This window comes from Colossoma macropomum, unplaced genomic scaffold, assembly GCF_904425465.1.
Source record: "Colossoma macropomum unplaced genomic scaffold, Colossoma_macropomum, whole genome shotgun sequence".
Classification (NCBI taxonomy): domain Eukaryota; kingdom Metazoa; phylum Chordata; class Actinopteri; order Characiformes; family Serrasalmidae; genus Colossoma; species Colossoma macropomum.
The window spans coordinates 35,745,752-35,766,505 of record NW_023494802.1 but is presented as its reverse complement, the minus strand read 5'-3'; the positions used below and the strand labels follow the sequence as shown (position 1 = coordinate 35,766,505).

At 38.1% G+C, this 20,754-nt stretch overlaps 1 protein-coding gene across 2 annotated transcripts in view; it reads right to left on the bottom strand.

The window, feature by feature from the left end:
* vdra (vitamin D receptor a) overlaps positions 1 to 20,754 on the bottom strand; it is a 69,107-nt gene that overhangs the window by 13,027 nt on the left and 35,326 nt on the right. For both annotated transcript variants that reach the window (XM_036591065.1, XM_036591066.1), the window contains exons 3-4: positions 15,781 to 15,928; positions 8,761 to 8,891 (exon numbers count right to left, since the gene is read on the bottom strand). In XM_036591065.1, the coding sequence (XP_036446958.1) occupies positions 8,761 to 8,891; positions 15,781 to 15,926 (277 nt within the window). In that variant the 5' untranslated portion in view covers positions 15,927 to 15,928. The remainder of the gene's footprint in view (positions 1 to 8,760; positions 8,892 to 15,780; positions 15,929 to 20,754) is intronic.

The window sequence follows — 20,754 nt, the reverse complement described above, 5'->3', positions numbered from 1 at the left end:
TGTAGATTTGTACTGAAGATAAAGGGTTAGATTTACAGTTACATCTAATAAAATCTATCACACTTCAAGTTCAGTTGCATTTAATGGCTAATTAGTTGAATGTTAAAGACAGACTGAGCATCTATAGTGGGCTATCAAAATAAAGTGTTACCGTATTGTCTGCAATAACAGTGACAAAGGTCTAAACTTAAGTTGTCAGTAGGTACATGTATCTTGCACCTACACTCAATGGCCATATTATCAGAAACACTTATCATATACATGCACATTATAGTAACTGACTGAGAATTATCTGTGGCTACAAATGTATAAATGCACCTGTACCTATCTATGTCTATGTAGGTCATCAATCCTACAATGCAATGCAATACACCACCTTCACCACATATACACTTGGTTGTGAGGTTCTCTGGCTTATCATAACAGATTAATGCAACCAAGAACTTGTTTTACACTGTTTTGTTAGGTGAATGTAAAAAGACTGTATGTACAGTTTAAAGTCAATGTGAATCAGATGTCATGAGGCCTCTTCTCTGGGCTAGCTAAGCATTATTCGTTTCATGATGGGTGAGGGTGGTGGGAGGGGGAGATGAAACATGATATTATTGGTCAATATTTCGTTTCACGGCCTGCTGGTGCATGATGTAATCGAAACTCAGAAGACATTTTAGAGGTGGGCAAGTCATTACAATCAGACTGAAGATTGTGGGAAAACAAGAATTTTGTGATATGGCATGATGATTATTGCTTAAGATGGCAAGGCACGTGTACTAACAAGGTGCAAAAGGTCAGTTTTGATTTCACTTCACTTTAATGGTGGTTTTACTTCCCATTGTACAAAAAAATGCTGAGTAGAATGTGCTACTGTGATGCTTTGGATATAAAGTAGATCTTCTCCAGGCTATATACTTGATGTTATATCAAAGTTCTACCTCAGTTTTTGTATTTTTTTTATTGCACCATGTGCCAGCTGTCCTTTATATTGTGTGAACATGATGAATGGACCAATATAAAATGATCCAAAATAATAGTCATGCAAAAACCTTTTATCTCCTTTTTTTGCATGATACTAGTTACCCTTTGTGCTATGGACCAAAAGAAATCGTACAAAATTACTCGAGGAAAACTTTCATTACAAGGTTTTGTTCCAACAGTGATGGTATATAAAACCGCATTCCTTTAAGTTAAGAACATTTAAGAACATGCTACATGAAGTTAAATGTTAAGAATTTTTTTCCCTCCTATAATGCTCCATTTTGGAGATATGACAGCAACAGCATGTGGTGCTAATATGCATTTGAGCTAAACTGCAAATGTTTAAAATATGCAAGTGAGTGTATTTAGAGAATACTGTTTTAGCACAAAGCTGTTTTAAGCTTTTTCGCAAGTCAGGTCTTTAATATGTAACCAGTACCAGCTCACAGTAACTGATCCTAGATCAGATTCTGGATGAATGAAGATGAGATAAGGGCTGAGTGTGTGAGATATCTGATCTGAGAGCAGCCTCGCTGCTGGGAGACGCTGTGTTTTTGTGTGTGTATGTGTGTGCGTGTGGGCAGCAGACGTCTCCCAGCGTGGGAAGACTGGAGCAGCCTGCCAACTGTGCCACAGAGACAGTGAGATGACCCTGTGCCATAAGGAGAGCGAGAGAGAGTGCGTGTGTGTGTTTGTTTGGGTGTATGTGTGTGTCCTCAGTAGTGGTCTGGCACTGAATGAGCTAGAACTAATCCCACACAACACATTCATTCACTGCTCTTTCTGATCTGTAATGATAGTAGCCCTTATCTTATGCTGTTCATTCACACTACTATTCATATTTAGCTATATTATTCAAATGGAATTATATTATATATATTGCATATTTAAAGGGGCATTCCAGCCTAAAACTAGCATTTAATCTTATTTGTCATGTTATGGATTATTATGTAGTGCAGCACTGCATTCTTCAGCTTTATCGGTTTGACAGAATTCATGATTTGTACCCTTTTCACGTTTTCATCCATCAATAGACCTCTGGGGTCGTTTCATCATTTTGTAGTCGGCACCTCGCCCGTATTAATGTCAGGAATTCCAGGTCTAAGCAGATTACTCTATAAGAAAAATGAATGCCTCTACGAAAATCGTCTGTATTGGCCCTGCGGTAAACAAAATTTTTGTGCCTGTGTACATTTTCCCCAAATCTACTAAACTTCAACACTATTATATCCCAACACCAACTTCTCAAACTGCAGGCTAAAACTGCCATAGCAAATTAATACATTTGAAAATGCTTGCTGGTTTGAGTGGGGTATTCCGGTGAAGCTGCCATTATGCAGCAAAGTTAGCCTGCATGTAGCAATATTCCCATTTAGGGGATAAAACCTCATAATTCAGAGGAAAAAGGTATCAGGTTTGGAACACTTGTTTACCACAGGCCATGACAGCATTAATTTTTTTTTCAGAGAAAACCAATAGTATTTAACTAGCAATAGTTACATTTTTACATTAAACAATAATATTAAGTGATGATCCACATTTGCATTTGATTTTTAGTCTGTATCGATAAGTTCACACCCACACTTCCAATTTTTTTCTGTTTGTTTCATTGCCAAAAATCAAATATTTTACACTTAAAAACATGGTATTGACTGAAATCTTTGTTCTTGCACTTTCAACAGAGTTTCATACATGTGTGTGCCCAGTGACAAGTGGGAGGGAACTGTATTACACCATGCTTTTGTTATCGTGAGCAGTTAATCCTGTCTGTTGACCTTAAATACACCACAACAAAAAACACTTGGGTTTAATCTTGAAAAATCTCTTTACACATGGTTTAGTTTGTAGTTAGAGTGTGAAACACCAACTTGTATTCAGGGGATTCCAGTGTTGTCTGCCTCACGATAGCAGCACTGATGCTAGCTTCAATGGCAACAAAATGTTTGGTTCAACAGTTCTTCTTTGGAAATGCTCTTTCTAGTTTGGTAATGCGCTCTTCCACACATTAACTGAGATCTTACACATCTCCTCTTTGGTCCACGGTTTGAGAAATGACTTACAATTCTCTCTTTCCACCAATTTCTTGGGAAACTGGGCACATTTTCAGATCACAGTATGCCGTAACATATTTGTGGAAGTTTTTCAGGGGGATCCAAGGTGTAGTTATAGCTGCTAGACTATACCAATTTCGTACAGCGCCACCTGAGGCAGATCAGTGTTGCATCTCTATTTACTTAAGAATAACTAAGAATAACAAAGAAACTCACACACTGTGGGTGAAGCAGGCCAAACAATAACAATTCAGGTAAAGGTCATTGTTAAGCCTGCTTCACCCACAATGTGTGTCTGTTGCGATAAGCAGTGCATCTTTGTGATAAGCACTTTTCCATTAGCATTTTGGTAACGTTTATAGAGCTGCTTTGTGTTGCAGTGCTGTTAAATACTAAACTGATGATGACAGTGTGCTGTATGTGATCTCTGATACATACTCGTGACTACTGCCAGTGCTGCTGTCTTTGCGATTAAAAATGCAGAAAGTTCACTCCTCTGCCTCTTTGTGTTCTGACCAGCACCTTGGAGTGACCATAATATACTTCTTAGAAGATCCCCCCGCATTATTGATGCATTATTCGTATCTTTCAGGCTTATACTGTGATACATATCGTATTGTTAAGTTGCTGACAAGACCCAACCCTAAGGCAGACCCCTGTTGCATATGGAAAATGGGAAGCTGCTTTTGCCCAACTGGTCAGAGCTATGCAGCTGCTGCTTTTAACTTAATGGGAAATTTTGATTTTTCAAAATGGTTGATGTTCTCAGAACAAAGGAGTCCAGACCTCAACATCACTGAATGTGTTTGGAATCACTTTGATCGTGATAAGCAGAAAATGCAACCAACTTCTAAGATTGAACTTTGGAAGAGTGGAAAAACATCCTTGCAGATTTCTGAGAGCAAGTCTCCCAAAAAGAATGGAAGCTGTAATAAGGGCAAAAGGTGGACACAATAAATACTGGAATGTGTGTTATTTTCTGTTGAGGGTTCTGTGTAATTTTCTGTTAAATATATGTTCTCTGCATTTGTGAAAATACATCAACCTGAATGTGCAAATTTACCTCCATTGATCTTGAAACGTCAGAATTGATTCTAATTGTCTATAAAAATATGAAATAAAGTATGCCATCATTTTTTTGAAGGTTTTTTGAAATTAAATTATCATTTTTTTTTAATTCATCAGCTCATTTTCATCCAGATAAATAAACAAAAGCTTGGCACATTTCATTGTCTATATTCAACCATTGTTTAAAAGTGTAAACAGTTCTTTCAGTGCTTTTAAAAATAATTCTGAATCATACAAAAATAATGTAATTGAAAGGTGGTAAAATCTGTTTAGTAAGCTCTTCTTAAGCTCTGTTTAGTTGAAGTGAATGCTGCTAGTGAAAGCTGTTTTTTTTTCCCCCACGTATAATCTGATATAGGGTCTGATCGTTACTTTGAAGTCTAAACACATGGAATCCGATCTTTTCCTTTCCACTCTGGTTCATGTTTGTGTGCCTGTCAGCAAACGATTATGACTGAGTAACTAAACATAGGTTAGCGAAAAAACGGACATGGAAAACAAATGTGATTTGAGCATGACGGCCTGCTTTGTAAACCAAAGTTTTGGTTGTTTTCTAAACATTAAAAACCAAATCACTGCGGTGGCCATAAACATGTCAAAGACGTAAACTCAGAGTAATTGAGGCTGGCACACTTAAGCTGTTGTCTATTTATGTCTTGATCCGTAAACAGACACTTCCCGCAACTGCTCACAGATATGTATCTTGTTACCGTGAGGGAACTGAAGATACTGGACAGGCTGGTTTGGGTTAACTCGGGTGAGCTTTGTTTTTGGTAAAGCTGTGGAGAATCTCGGACTGTGACAGCCTGAGCTGAACCAGTGCTGAACAGGTGCTAACAGCATCTGTTAATGAGAAAGCAAAAGAAAACCTACTCTGAACCGCAGGTAAACAGAAAAACTACGCTCGACCACAGGTAAATAAGCATGCAGCGCTCGTGAAGTGCTCATGTAGGTACAGCTCAATTATAACTCGCTCTTATGGGGGAAATGTGAAAACAGTGGTCAGAGGAGGGTTCCTGTCACTTTCCAAAGATCTGGGGCAGCTACGACAAATAATCACACAGCATTGATTAACAGTTCAGCAGAATAACCCAGAATAAAAAACAGGACACGTGTGAATTTAAACCCATATTTACATACAGCATTGTGCAAAAGTCACAGACCACCCTTCATTTATTTCATTTCCAGTCAAAACAGCCATTAAGTACAAGACACTTTGTATCTTAGATGTAGGATAATCCACTTGCGTAAGGAAGGGGCAAGTCAAAGGAATACAGGTGGAAAAACAGGAGTTTCCAGATCTGGAGTTCAAAAAATAAACAACACAAAATGGGACTCCTAACAGCTGTGCAAGACCTGGTACACCACCAAAACTGTCACCATCAGATAAACAGTACTTAAAGCTTCCATCTTTGAGAGAGAGGAGAAAATCAAGCTCTTGCTTCAGATCTGAAAAATCCACAGGTGTTTCTGTCCATCCTTCCTCTGTGAGAAGACAACTCAGGGCTATGAGTAGCTGTTAAGAAGCCCTCACTGAGAAAAGGAAATAGAAAAGAACAAAATCTGCAAATCAAACAAAAAAGCTGCTGGTGTTCTCCGAATAATGGACTGACCACCCCAGAGTCCAGACCTCAACATGTAGAAAATACTACTAATAATACATAATAAAGTGCTCTTTGGTACAGTTTTAGGGGTGTATAAATGCATCTATCGGAAAGTGGAAATACACATCCACTGATTTTGGAACGTCACAATTGATTCCAATCTTTTATAGTAATATTCAATAAAGTACATTTTTTTGGCCAAAATCAAAATCTCATTTTCATACAAATGAATAAATGAATGAATAAATAGCATACTGTTTTTATTGTCCACATTTTACTACTGTTTATAAACCACAATGTAAATAATTTCTCCACTCATATCTGTTTCATGTACTTTTAAAAATAATTCTGAGTCATATCAAAATATGATTATGGTAAAATATGTCACTTCATGATGTACTGAATCATTTCCTAAAGAATGGTGATTAAATTGCTGTGAGGTCAGAGATTTACACCCCCAATATCTTCAAATTACGTGCCGTTTAGCTTCTTAAGTCCTATCCGACTTTCACAATAGTAGGAGCACAAATGCCAAAAAGTGTAGCTCAGGAAATTAGTCAGTTAGGGCTAATTAAATCACAATGTTTGTCCAACCCAAAGTCTCAAAAGTAGGCACACCCTAGAGCCCAGAGCATGACGACAGGCACTCTGGAGAAGTCTTCTCACTACAGCAGAGGAATCGGACACAACAGAACATTCCGACGTTTCCTTCGAGATTCCACACTTTTGGGTTGTTCAGAAAGTTCCAGAACCCCCATTAAGAACCTCTGCCTTAATTACAAAGACAGTGAGCAGTTCTATTCTTCGTCACCTTTGGTCACACAAACATTTCTTGCACCTTAACAGCTCTCAGCTTTTACCTCTGACCTCCTGTCCCTGAATGACCGCCGCGCTGAGACAAAGAGGCCCTTTGCTGCTGTAGCCGGATCAGTTTTGTCTTAAAGAGAGCTGGGGGTGGGAGGGGTTGTTTTAGACTTGTGACTGCTTTAGTAAGCCATGCTGCTCCCCTCCTGCCAGTGAATGAAAATCTGGGTCGGTCTATTGTGTAACTAGGCTGGAGAAAAAAAGCCGCTGTTGGACATTTTTTCCTCTCGCTCTCTCTCTCTCTCTCACACTCTTTTTTTTACGTGATGTCAGATCTGAAGCTGCATGCGTGTTTGCAGTCAACAAGAGAGTTAAACACATGCAAACAAGACTCGTCACCCCCCACCCCCCATTTTCAGAAAAGGAGTAAGGGAATTATGAATGCAAACTTATGATTGTCATGGGATCCCTGCCAGGCTCCACCTGCTCATTATTACTGTCGCCAGTGGCTATGTTTCCATAAAATTTCTGCATATTTTCCAAGTGATAAAATGAAATTGTGCTACACTTATAAATGCATAACTACATTGTTGTTACACACACATATATATATATATACACACACACACACACACACACACACACACACACATACATACACACACTCACACACACATCTCTCCGACACTCTGTACTCATATCCTCTCCCTCTCTGTACCAATATCTCCTCTCTCTGTAGACACTTTTAACGATGCTAACAGTGGTCTTTGCACATACAAGAAATATCAATGCTATATTACAATTTATACCACCTTTATTAGAACAATAAAAATGTGTTTTCCATATATGTCAGCTATTATTTTTTTCAAAAACTTGTTAATGCAAAATGCAAATTGATTACAAAAGCATATACAACACTTGAACCCCTTCATACGTGTATAAGTAAACATTTTTGAACGATTTATATCAAAGTATTTCAACATTAAAAAAATAGATCAATTAAACATATAGATTAGATATAAAATATAGATAATACTACATCAATACGTTTTTTGAGAACACCAAAAGATGAAGGATAAATAATGCACTGTAAATAATTATTTAGAATACTTTTTTGTAAGTTATCTCCCTCAAAATCTGATCGCCGCTTTTCAATGTCTCGTATGAGACATTCAGTATGTGAGTGTCATCAAAAGTTCATTCTCAGCGTTACACAGCTTTCTCAGTTATTTTAGTATCATCTACAGTTACAAACTATTCCAGCAGTCTTCAATGAATATACTGAATTTCAATCCCTGCCAATGACAGTAAATTTAAGTGGAACTGCATTATTTTTCTTGTCAAAAACTTTTCCGCTATAGTTTTTTTTTTAAACCTTTCAAATATCAACAATTTATCAACTAAAGTAAAAAGACCAGAATATTTTGCTGATATTCAACATATAACTGCCTCTTTACTGACAGCACTGACAAACATTTTCAAATGTTAAAACAATTTTTGCAGAAAATCCCTCAGACAGATCCCTGTCTTTTGTCCTCTCTAGCCTCGCCCTGTTGACACTGTTCTGACCTGTGTCTTGTCATGATTATGTGTGTATATTTATGTGTGTCCTGTGTTTTCAGTCGAGCTTTGCAAAGTCTTGCATGTGGTTTAGTCCTGGTAATACAGAGAACCCTCTGGTTTTCTAGCTCCTCGGATTGTATTTTCTAGTCTCTCTTGATTCTGACCTCAGCCTGCGTGTTTTTGAACTGTGTTTTGGATGTGCCTACGTTGACTCTGCCTGCCTGCTCTCTGACCCCTGCTATGGATTATGGTTGTGCTTTGAGGAAATGTTCTGAAGACTCACTCTTACACCAAACTGCCTCTAGCACCACACCTTTGATCCTTTAACCTGCTTTTCTACCTTCGCAACAGGTCAATCCACTGAATAATTAATGAATACCCATCTGAACCAGAAGCCTGAAAACTTCACTTGTCTTTTACCAATTCTAAGACTAAAACTGCTATTCACTACATAAAAAGTTTAAAAATCAACTTTTTGGGTTACAAACAGATTCAACGCTGCATTTTGCTTAAAGTTTACTGAGGAAATTTTTTTTTTGTCCTTTAAATGATGTAAGATGAGGAACTGTATTTAATATGACCAGGGTCCTGAACTAACAAGATATAAAAATGGTCCATTTTGATTTCAGGTTGACTTGAATGACAGCCTGGTTTATCTTAGTGAAAACCATAATTACGATGAAGAACAGACTCACACTCCTTCATCATCCCGATGTCAACGCAGCGCTTGAGACGGCAGGCCTGGCAGTGTCTGCGGTTGTCTTTGGTGATGGTGCAGCTGCCATTAAAGGGGCAGGTGAAACTGGCCTTGCGCTTCATACTGCGCCTGTGTAGAGAAAAGAGACAGCTCAGTACAGAAGAGGAGGAAAACAGTGTACAATCACAGTGTAAAGCAGCGATGTTATGTTGCTGTGCAAAGAATTGTACTGAAAGCAGGATTTTGAAATGTTAATCAGTGCAATCCAGTTCAAGAACAGGGTCAATTCTACAGACCAAAGTAGGGCTGCAAGAACCGCTGCAAGACCATGACAATAAAACAGTAACCGCGGTGGGATTTGGCTTCTGAGATCTTGTGCGATATACTATCATACAGTTGTGCCCTTTAGCTATTGTCGAAAAAAGGTAGTATCGCTGTTTTGCTGCACTGCTTCCCCACATCGCTTTCCCACCTTGCAGCCTGCTGATCCTCTTAATCGGTATCAGCTAATTCAACTCAGCACGGCAAGTAATGTGGTAACACCACACAGAAGCCTGCTTGAACAGGGGAAAACAAACATGCTTGACACAGGCTTCTGCTCAGAAACTTGGAAGCTAACTTTGTTCTTCCTGTGGTAGTCATTGGTATGGCCTGGTAGGTTTTGCTATAGGTTTAATAAAATGTATGTTCCCAGCCTATAAAGCACTTCTTGTTAAAACAATAGAATGGCTAAGCTTACCATGTAAAGTCAGCCTGCTTTCCTTTCCCGTTACTCTAATTGTTATTATGAGGCTATTAATGAAAATAATAGACTTCATCTTTTTTGTTTTTATTAATCTTGATGTAACCCCAACATCAACAATGTTTAAGCCCTCATTCATGTTTAGTGAGGGAAGTCGTTGTGTTCTTTCTGCCTGCTTTGTACTGCTGCAGAATGTTCTGAAACAAGACAACATATTTAGATCAAAGCTTTAAGTTTACCACAAGCTGGATGCCACAATAAGCTCCCACAAAATACTCTCGCTGCATTTCTCACTCGTGTTGATAATGGAGTCATCTCAATTCTAAACAAAAAATTTTGATTCCCATTTAATTAAGAATCATGCAGCCCTCTTATGATCAATTTAACCACGATGATAACTTTAACAGTTATTTATCCATATAAAAATGTAAACAATTGTCAATTTCATTAAACAGTGCCTTATATCATTGTAGAGCTGTGACAATTACTCAAACTCGATTAGCTGATAAAAAACCCCCAAAAAACTCAAATATTATAATGAAAATGTATCATATGCCTTAACTGAAAATATTCCGGTAAGGTTCACTCCTCCCACAGCTGTTATGCAAAAGTTGTTTTTTTCCTGGAGATCTGTCTGAATTGAGCTCAGACACGCAGATCAAATATACTCCAAATATATGCCACACTTGAAACCCTTTACTCTGTAAACTCGCTCTGCTCTGGACCAGTCGAGGCCAAGAGCCGCGGTGACAAGGAACAGGCGGGTGAAGCTTGGCAATGGAGAAAGATTATTTAAAAAGGCCTGAAATGTTGCTCACATGGCTTAGCCACTCAGCTACACCCATCCTAAAACAGACACACACACACAGGGCCACCCCAAAACACACGCGTGCGCACACTTACTCTCACACACACTCATAGCCGCAACCACCTCGAGCCCACCCTCCTGTCCTTTTAATAGTCATAAACACAAACATTTATTTCATGTGCAGTCACGCAGAATGGGCTCTGAAAGAGCTTAGGAAAACACACACCGCCTCCCTGGCATACTGTGCCCATTCACACCCAGAGTTTAACTACACAGCGCAAACACTCACTCAACACACACATGCGCATGTACATACACACACAGAGAAGGACAGATATACTTAGTGTTTAATTCACATATTTTGAGTGGTGAACCGTGATTATTAGATCTAGGCTTTCAGTTCGGCCGATAAATGTCAAAAATACCTTTGTGATAATGTTAATTTCTGCTAGCACCCCTATGGGATTCCAGTAGTACATTAGCACTAAGCTAATGGTGAGTTACATCAACTTTCTTTTTGGGCACAGACATTTGAAGCTTGTAAAAAAATGTTTTATTTGATGTTTGTAACAGAGAATAACGTATTTTTCCTCTTATGAGTTTTACAGTAACTCGCTCAGTAAAGAGCTCAGGCAATTCTGGCACTTTCCCACTTTTTGACTGAAGCTCACTGAAGGTAGTGTTTGGAGATCTCCGTCCATGTATCTTGTGTCATTATCGATTCATATGTAGATGTCTTCTTGTCTTTAATGTGAAATCATCTTAATAATCAACTTACTAATCAATACAGGCACAACCCATTTTAACAAGAGGATGGGGTCCCTTTCTGAGCCTGGCTCTCGTGGTTTTTTCGATTAAACGTGATTTGGGGAGTCTTCCTCTCCATTGCTGCCCTTTTGGCTTGCTCACACAGGGGTTGGGGAGGTCAGATTTTTTCTGTTTCTGCGGTGTGTGATCGCTTGATAGGCCTTGAAGCTTGTTGTTATGTACGCCATTGTTTTGGTATTTTGTATTTTTCCAGGAACAAGCTATTTAGAGTGTTCCTGCCGAAGGCTGCGGTTGAGGTGATAAAACCCTGTTGTGTCAGGAGTAGAAGGAGCCTTGGTGAAGCCATGTATGGTCATGAAAAAAGGACAACAAGACACAAATATGACACCATATTGATTAATGTTGTCCAATGATCTTTTATAAAGTCATTAGAATTCACTCTCTTGTTTAAATGGTTCTGATTATAATATAATAAATAAGAAATCATACATCAGATAAATTTGATTTTTTTTTTTTCCAAGTAAGCATTCTGGAAGTGTAGAGAGAATAGTCTGCAGCTGTAGGTCTGCTTCACTTGTAGTTTCACTTTCAGACCTTGTTTGTCTAAGACTTGCTTTTTCTGTTTCTTTTTAAAATTTAATTTTTTGGGTGTGTCTGTAATAAAAAATTAAAAGTTTTTTAAATTTTAAATCCTGACTTGTGGTCCTTTATTGTGCTTTGGGTTTACATTCTTACAGACATAACAAGCTGTTTGCTTTTAAGTGACCCCCCCCCGGCCCCACAAAATTGGTACCACGCATCGATACGTAATGGGTTGCTTCCATTGTCAGCTCCTAATTATGTCATTGGTGATTTTGACAAAATTAGGCCTTCATTTCAGCTTCCGAAGTCCTAACCAATGGAGAGCAAGCTTGGCTATATCTACCTAGATACCAAACCTAAGCATATAATCTTCCATCAGGCATATCAAGAATTTGACCCTTTTTGTTTCCAACTAAAACCTTACATTTTTTTATATCAGAGAAATTATTTGGCCTTCTCTGAAGCCTCACCAAGTCCTGAGGGTTCCTGACAGCATATTTTACACTCTCCTCTCAACACCCATTACCACAAGTAAGTCTTTAGGGACTAAATGGAACAAGATGATACATGGGCAAATACTTCATACAAAAATTCCTGAGGGAAAACAGACACAAAGCTTACGTCAGTAATAACCACAGTGAACAAAACCAGCTTAAAACATCACCTCTGAGATTCAATGCAGCTTCAAAGCTATTAGTGGTAATTGCTTAAAAATTAATATCCAGTTGCTTTAATTTCCGTGCCCCATGGTGATTGTCTAACAGATACATAGCGTCTAGATTAATTAAAAACCTCAGTGATTGCAGTCTGGAAATGTAAGTAATTTCCAAGGAGGATAATAAATTGATAACTGGTTGAAAATATGTTGTTCAACACATCACCAAAATATGGTGGAATTGAACTGAAATAAGGCTGTTTACTCAATGGGCCATCTCATCACCCACGAGGGAAAAACCTTATTTTAACTGTTCTCCACTGCAAATAACCTCATTTCAGCATTGATGCCTCCACAAAATTTAATTTATTTTTCAAGGAATTATCATCCAATTGCAAATAAAAAAAACCCTAACTATTCCATTACGCTGACGAACTGGTGCAATTATGACTCACTTTTTCACCACCATCTAAATGTGTGTGTGGCCGGTGCTGAATCACAGCAGATCTGACTAGTCTCTGGGTTTATTTTTCATGCCATTCAACCCAAAAAATGTTCGGCCCGATGGCGATTCCAAGCTAGCACACTGAGTAATGTTATACTTGGAATCCAATTTAAAAAACAAATCCAAGGTCAAGGTAAAATTGCAAAAAAATATCATGAGCAGACAGCGTACATAGAGACTAATTTGAGGAGCAGTCAATAGCCCTCCTTCCAGCGTTACTGACAACATTTGGGTCAATTATCAATGCTGCCCTGCAACCCGCGTGTTCAGAGGGATGAAAGCCTGATCACACAGCAGACAAGAGCTGAAATCACACCGTAATGAAAGCAGCATGGTGTCTGAGAAACAGCCTGACATACTTCTCATTCCTTCCCTCCTTTATCCCTTCTTTTCTCCCCATCCCATCTTCCTGTACGTAAACACAACTCCAGATGCTAGTCCAAAAGAGGCACTCTGAAAGGGACAATATTGGCAATCGGGAGCCGCTAGCTGCTTAGCCAGAGCCAAACTGAATCAAATAAAATACAACTGGTACTGTAATGTAAGCATTGATCAATAATGCTCTGCTTTTGCTTTTATACTGGGGCTACTGTGCAAAAGTCAGAGACCACCTTTCATGTATATAATTTCCAGTCAAAACAGCCATTATATACACAAGTTCTTCATTTTTAGTGTCCAAAAAAAAAAACCCAAAAAAAAAAATATTTAACAATAATTACACAGAAGCCTCAACAACAAAATATAATATTATTTTTTTAGCATTTAGTTTGTCCACACTTTGCCTTTATTACAGCTCCCATTATTTTCAGGAGACTCACTTTCAGTTCTCAAAGAAATCTGCAGCGATATTTTTCTTCCTAAGTTCAGTCCTAGAAGTTGGTTGCATTTCAGCTTTTCATGATAAGGTCTGGACTATGGGGAGTCCATTTTCCTGAAAACATCAGAACCTTCTTTGTTAGATTATTTTTTTTGTCTAATTTTTGCATCTTGACAGCTACATATCCTTTCAGAGAGTTCTCTCAGAGGGAGGATGGAGTAAAACATCTGTGGGTTTCTTCAGATCTGAAGCAAGAATGAAGCTTGTTTTTTTCTCTTATATCTCAATGAAGATTTAAGAGGTTTTGAGAAATGCTAATCTGAAGGTGACAGTTTTGGTGGTCTTGCAGAGAAGTCCTGTTCTCTCTATGTCTTTTAATAATTTTTTGAACTCCAGTTTTGGAAACTAATCTATAAAACTCTGAACAATTAACGGCTTGTATGAATGGCTGTTTTGACTATACAGTACAAAGAAGGGTGAATTTCTTGCACAGTACTGTACATCATTTTCTGATCAATATCATAATACTAGCGTATGTAATACTGAGGTAGCAGTGTGCAAATAAGTTCTCCAGCAATAAAGTTATTTTTTGACCCATCTCAGATGTTTCTGATGTGTTTCTGTGACTGTTTTATTGAAGCTATTCAAGTATCAAAAAAGCTTGTCTCAAAATAGTTTTAAAAAGACAAAAAGCTTACTAAAAAAGCACAAAAACATGATCTCATCTTTCTCCAAATTTTTAATCAACAAGTAAAATCACAAAGCCCATTTTGCATCTCCTAAAAACTCTGGATGTTAAAAATGAACTCAAAACACACTAAACATTACAGTTTTTTTCCTGTCCTGAAGCTTGGGAGGTTGTCTTAGGACAACGATGATATTCATAAGTGCATGGCTTGCTGTCCAGTGTGCATTATGTAAGTGCTGGCACAGTCTCAGGACTGCTACAAAACAAGAGACACTCCTAACAAGCTGCAGAGATTGGTTCTCCCGTTGAGCATTCAATCCGGTGAGAGTTTAAGAAACTCTGCCTTTTTGAAAATATGCAATGAATTGTTTGGATTTGAGAGCCTAAATGTGGTGCAGACCACATTACAGAATAACCACTAGACTGTAAGAGTATATGACCAAGCATGGAGGGGGGGACTCTGTCATGGAAGGCACATGACACAGCTGGGTTTCAACCTGGAATGTAAGGCTGTCATGAGTAATCGATTAAACTTAATCATCAAATAAATTTACCTTTCACTGCCCTTTAAAGGTTTGGAAAGACTGTTCAAAGGTGTGAAATCACTGTTTTCAATCATATAAAACCGATGTGTTTGCAGACAAGTGTGTAAAGTGATTTCAATATGCGAGTCTTGTGCAACTTCATAGGTTTCAAATAACAAGTAGGACACTATGAAGCTGTAAACAAAAATTAGGAAAATGATAGTTGTGTACAGAATGGTGAACGGAGCTGTAGAAGATTATATTATGGCTGAAGATGCTGTAGAACACTGAGCATTTAGTTACAACAAAATTAACATCCAGAATTCATCAGATTTCAAAATCGGAGATCAAATCTCAAAGCAGATGACTTGACAAAAATTAATGTATATAGATACTTAGTTTACTGTGTATTAAATAAAAAATTACTTATGGTGAATAGTTTGTAATATTTAAATCCACCCTGTCTAATTTGTAATTGCATAAAAAAACAGTTAATAAAATATAAAATAGTTAATATAGCAACTGATTACAAAGTTATGAGTGCTAGTGTATTTTTTTTTTAATAAAAATCTTTTTAAAAGGCCCAGTTTATCTTTCTCCAGTAAAGCATTTTGGAATATTTGAAAGACTTTGTATAGTTTGTTACTGTTCAGTTATGTTTTTGTTGTTTGGCATTATATTTAAAAACTCCGTTTACTTGATTAAACAAAGTCAAAATAAACAGTAGATGATTTCCCAACTGAAAATACAGTCGATAGTGACCGCTCTACTGCAGTGCCAACGGAGGTATACTTTTACAGAAAGAACCACTCAGGAGCTGCTCAATTTATGAAGTAGAGCCCAAAACTTTAATATTGACCATATTATGATAACATGATACCATAGTACTTAAAGTGTGGTAAACAATAATTGTGTTTTATTTGTTTTACCTGAAGAAGCCCTTGCAGCCCTCACAGGTCATGGCATTGAAGTGAAATCCGGTAGCCTTGTCCCCACAGACGCCACAGATCCGGGGAGCATTCCGGTCAAACTCATCTGGACCCTGTGCAGATGTGCTCACTGCCATGGCCTCCATTACTGTGAGGGAGACAAAAGACAGAGAGACAGATGATGAGCACAAAGTATCTTGAATTCAACTGATTTGACAAAGTTAGCTAAATTCAGCATGGACAGGCATAAGCAGGAAACAAATGCATGAGCTTGCAAAAGTGAGCACTTGCAGTTCTACAAACAACTGATACAAATCAACAAGGTACCACAAACGCAGAAAAACATCCTATCTGTCTGACCACCAACGCTAAAGAGCAGGCTTGTTATTCATCTGACAAAAATCAGACATCGCTCGACAAGAGATGTTGCTAACCTTTTCATTCTTTGGTCGATTTGTTTAGATCGGATTGATGGAACATGGTTAATAATCAATCAATCTGTAGGCAGAAATCTCCATGAAAATGCATCGACTTTCTGCTGTTCCAATAAAGATCCCACAGAGACAGACATGGATACGTGATCACATTATTCGGAGAACAATGGACATATGTCCAAACAGTTAGTGTGCAAGTGCACCCTTAAGATGAAAAAGGCACTTGGGAAAAGGGGTCACGTACAGTCGGAAGAGCCAAGAGGAAGAGGAAATGGGAGGTGAATTAACACAAAACAAATGAAGGAGAGGAAGGATGAGAGTTACTGTATTACTGTTCAGAAGTTCAGCTGATGATGGGGGGTGTGAGGGGGCAAAAATGACCATAACAGCACCCACTCCGCTGTACTGCACTCTAATTTATTCCACTTCACTCGACTAGATCAGCTACTGCTCCGTTCACTTCGTTCCATTCTGTCATTTTGTATTCCAGTGTATTCCATTCTATTCTGTCATATTCCATTCTACTCTACTCCATTCCATTCTAGTACATTCAATTTCTTTCTGCTCTGTTCTATTCTATTCTATTCCATTCTGCTAAACTCCATTCCTTCTCGTTCATTACATTCTGTCATTTTGTATTCTATTGTATTCTATTCTATTATACTCTATTCCACGCCACTCCATTCTATTTCATTCTATTCTGATCTACTCCGTTCCATTTCATTCCATTCTACTTCTCCCTACTCTGTTTCATTATATTCTACTCCAGTTTATTTAATTCCATTCCAATCTGTTCTACTCCATTCCACTCAGCACATTCCATTCTATTCTGTTCTCTTCCATTCTTCTCAACTCCATTTCACTTTCATTAGTTATATTCCAATCTACTCCACTCCATTCCATTTTATTCCATTCCACTCTGATCTAATTCTGTTCTATTCTATTCTTCTCTACTTTATTCCATGTCATTCTGTTCTATTCTATTGTTGGCCAACTAATCCCATCCTAATTATCATAAACCACAGCTGTAAAATCACCATGAGCACATTTATAAAACAGCTGCCACACAGAAATTTGCACTTTTAATATTCAATGCCATGGATACCGTATGTGTGTGTGTGTGTGTGTGTGTGTGTGTGTGTGTGTGTGTGTGTGTGTGTGTGTGTGTGTTTTGTCCGTGCACAATAACCATTTTTGCGTATGCATGTTGCCCATCACTTGTGCGCGTCCAGGCCATCAGAAAAAAACAGCCGCCATCCACAGGAATAATTAATGCAGGCGGTCTGCTCTAGCTCTGCTCACGGCCCACTCTTTGGCGCAGTGGTGAATAATGTAACGGCAGCTAATAGGTCAGTCACATGCGCTTTGGATGTGCAAAAGAGAAATGCGAGCGCAAAAGAGATACTGAAACAGAGCGGGAGTGAGTAATAGAGAAATTTAGAAAGCAGCAGTAAGCAGCCGCTACGGGCCTGGTTTCCATGAATAGTGACGCTGAGAGCAATAGCTACAGCTGCAGTAATGGAAGGTGCTGTGCTGGGGAGGCGCGAGCTTCCTGGAAGCAATCAGCTTGTTTTCCACACAAGGGGTCAGAGCAGCTCACAGAGCTAAGCTTGCGTTAGCTGCTGGAACACACTCATGTATGCATACGCTTACACACAGAGAGACAGACAGATACACATACACGCGCACAAACACACACATACACACAAACTTTGTGTGCCTACACACTCATCTGGTTAAGACCAGACTGAGCCTCTGTTTACTGAAACATTATTTCAAAAAGCTTCAAAATTTTTTTCAATCAGACTTACAGGAAGAGTTTTCTTTCCTTCTTAACTTGTGGTGTAAATTCAATCCAAATAAAAAGCCTCAAGATTCCGGCCTATTTTAATGTAACTTCAGAAAGTACCAGCAGAAGCAAAAAATAAAATAAACATAACCTAGAACTTCATACATTTATTTCTTCTTTATATATATTAAGATGAAATAAATGTATGAAGTTCCAGGTTATGTTTATTTTATTTTATTTTTTGCTTCTGCTGGTACTTTCTGAAGTATATGTATATATATATATATATATATATATATATATATATATATATATATATATATATATATATAAAACAAAAATATTATCTCTAATCAAAGCAAGTCTACACATTATGTGAGAAATAACAGCCGCTTCAACTACCTGAAAAAAGAGAAAAAGAATATTTATGCAGAACTGTGTGAAATTCAGTCAGAGACCATCCCTTACCTATTTAATTTCCAGTCAAAATGGCCATTAAGTACAAGCTATGAATCCTTCTTGCATAAAGAAGGGTAAAGTCAAAGGAAATAAGTGAAAAATACTGTAAAATAAGTGACCACAAAACTGTCCCCATCAGATAGTCCTTAAAGCTTCCATCTTTGTGAGACAGGAGAAAATAAAGCTCCACTCTTGCTTCAGATCTGACAAAAAGTTTGTTCACCCCATTAGCAACACCATATTAACCATGTGGGGAACCACAGAACCAACGCTGCAAACCCCTAGAAACCATCTGGGATAACATAGCAGCCACCTAGCAACAGCCTAGCAACCACTTGGGATACCATAACAACCACCTAGCAACCAACTGGGACAGCATAACAAATAGTTATCAACACTTCAGCAACCACCTAAAATGTCAGGGTATTTGTTTGGCAACTGCTTAAGCTGCTCAATCACTTTGTATTTTCTTCAGGAAACACAGTTTTCAGACTTTTTTTTTTGGTAGTCTATACATTCAGGAAATTCCCAAGATTTTATTTTCTCAGCTACACAGAACGTGAGCTTTTATGATTCTCCTGCTTGCTTTATAACCATCAGTAAAGTACATTAATAAAAGGAATGTGTTTCAAACACATAGAAGGCAGACAGCTTATTAGTCAGCAGCTACAACAGGCAACATACAAGTCTGGAAATCGCTAATAAATGTTCTTTAGTAGTTTTGTAGAAGATGATTTACATAGCTTAAGTAATCGCATATACTGGCATGCAGTTAAAGAGGCCTGAAGTATTCTAAGCATGACTTCTTGTTTTCCTTTTTTCAAAATGATGTTACATTTATCACATTATGAGAGAGTGTTGCACAGCCGGTGGCATGCGGTGGGTGACGTATTGTCATAACATGTTTAGGGCTCCATGCCAGGGGATACCACAGCTTCCTGAACTACTGTAGCAGAGGGTAATAAATCACAGTACATGACATTTTCATGACACACAATACACAACATAATATTCTGTTTTCTGTTTGGTAGTTTGAAACTGACAGAATGAAACAGCAGTGCTACCTTTTAAAAAATGCTACATTTTAAAAGTCAATTTAAAATTTCACATACTGTAACCATTTCTGCACTCTATTATGCAGGATCTGACTCTCAAACTCTAAACAACAGGAAGAAACCCTAAACAGCTCCCATCACATGGGAGCTCAGTCTAAATCTCTTTATAATGAAAAATGCATTTGTTCAGTGTTCTAGAAATACTGTTAAATTTCCCTGGTATTCTCGGAAAAGCATATCATAACGTACTTAATCAGTATAATGATGTCATGTCATACTGACTGCTAAGGTAGACTAATTATCTGTATGCCACTAATTGTCATGTTCAGTCTGTTTTTGAGTAAAATGAGTTGTAAAGAAATATTTTTAATTACTTATCCTTTTGATCTTACTGGACTTTCAGTGGGAAGTGTTTTATGGTGTTATATGAAACCAAAAAAGAGGTTTTGGCAACAAACACCAGAGGAAGAATTTAGTGTAAAACCAAAGATAGCCATGCAGAAGAGTACCTCATCCCCACTGTGAAGTATGGTGGTGGATCTGTGACACTGTGGGGCTGTTCTTCTTCCAAAGGCCCTGGATAGTTTATTTGGATACAAGGTATCACAGACTCCACCAAGCACCAGCAAATATTAAATCAAAACCTGACTGCCAGGAAGCTTAAACAGGACCACAGTTTGGATCTTCCAGCAGGACAATGACCCAAAGCACACCTCAAAATCATCACAAAAATGGCTCACTGACCACAGAATTAAGGTTTTACCATGGCCACTCCAGTCCCCTGACCTAAACCCCATAGAAAGCCTGTGGGATGAGCTGAAGGGGAGAGTGGGGACTGTTATCTTTGCAAAGGGAGGCTGAATAAAGTATTAAATGAAGGGGTACCAACAACTGTGGCACACACAGATGAGAAAAAATATTTATTTCTTGATAAGATCTAGGTTTTTTTATTCACTGTACTTCAAATAAAAGGTAGATTTTTGTTAATATTTTGAATGAAATGTTTTGCTCATGTTTTCCATGGGTGCCAATATTTGTGGAGGGCACTGTAAATGGACCAAGTGGAGTCACATTAACTGAATAACCAGAGATCACATGAGAAACAGACAGAAGACCAACTCAGCAAGCTTATAACCACAACTCTCACATCCTCAAACTCATCAGGACACCAAAAGAGAAAAGTCTTCCTTAAAAAGCGTTTGTTTGTGGAAACAGAGATGCCACATTAGGTACTTGT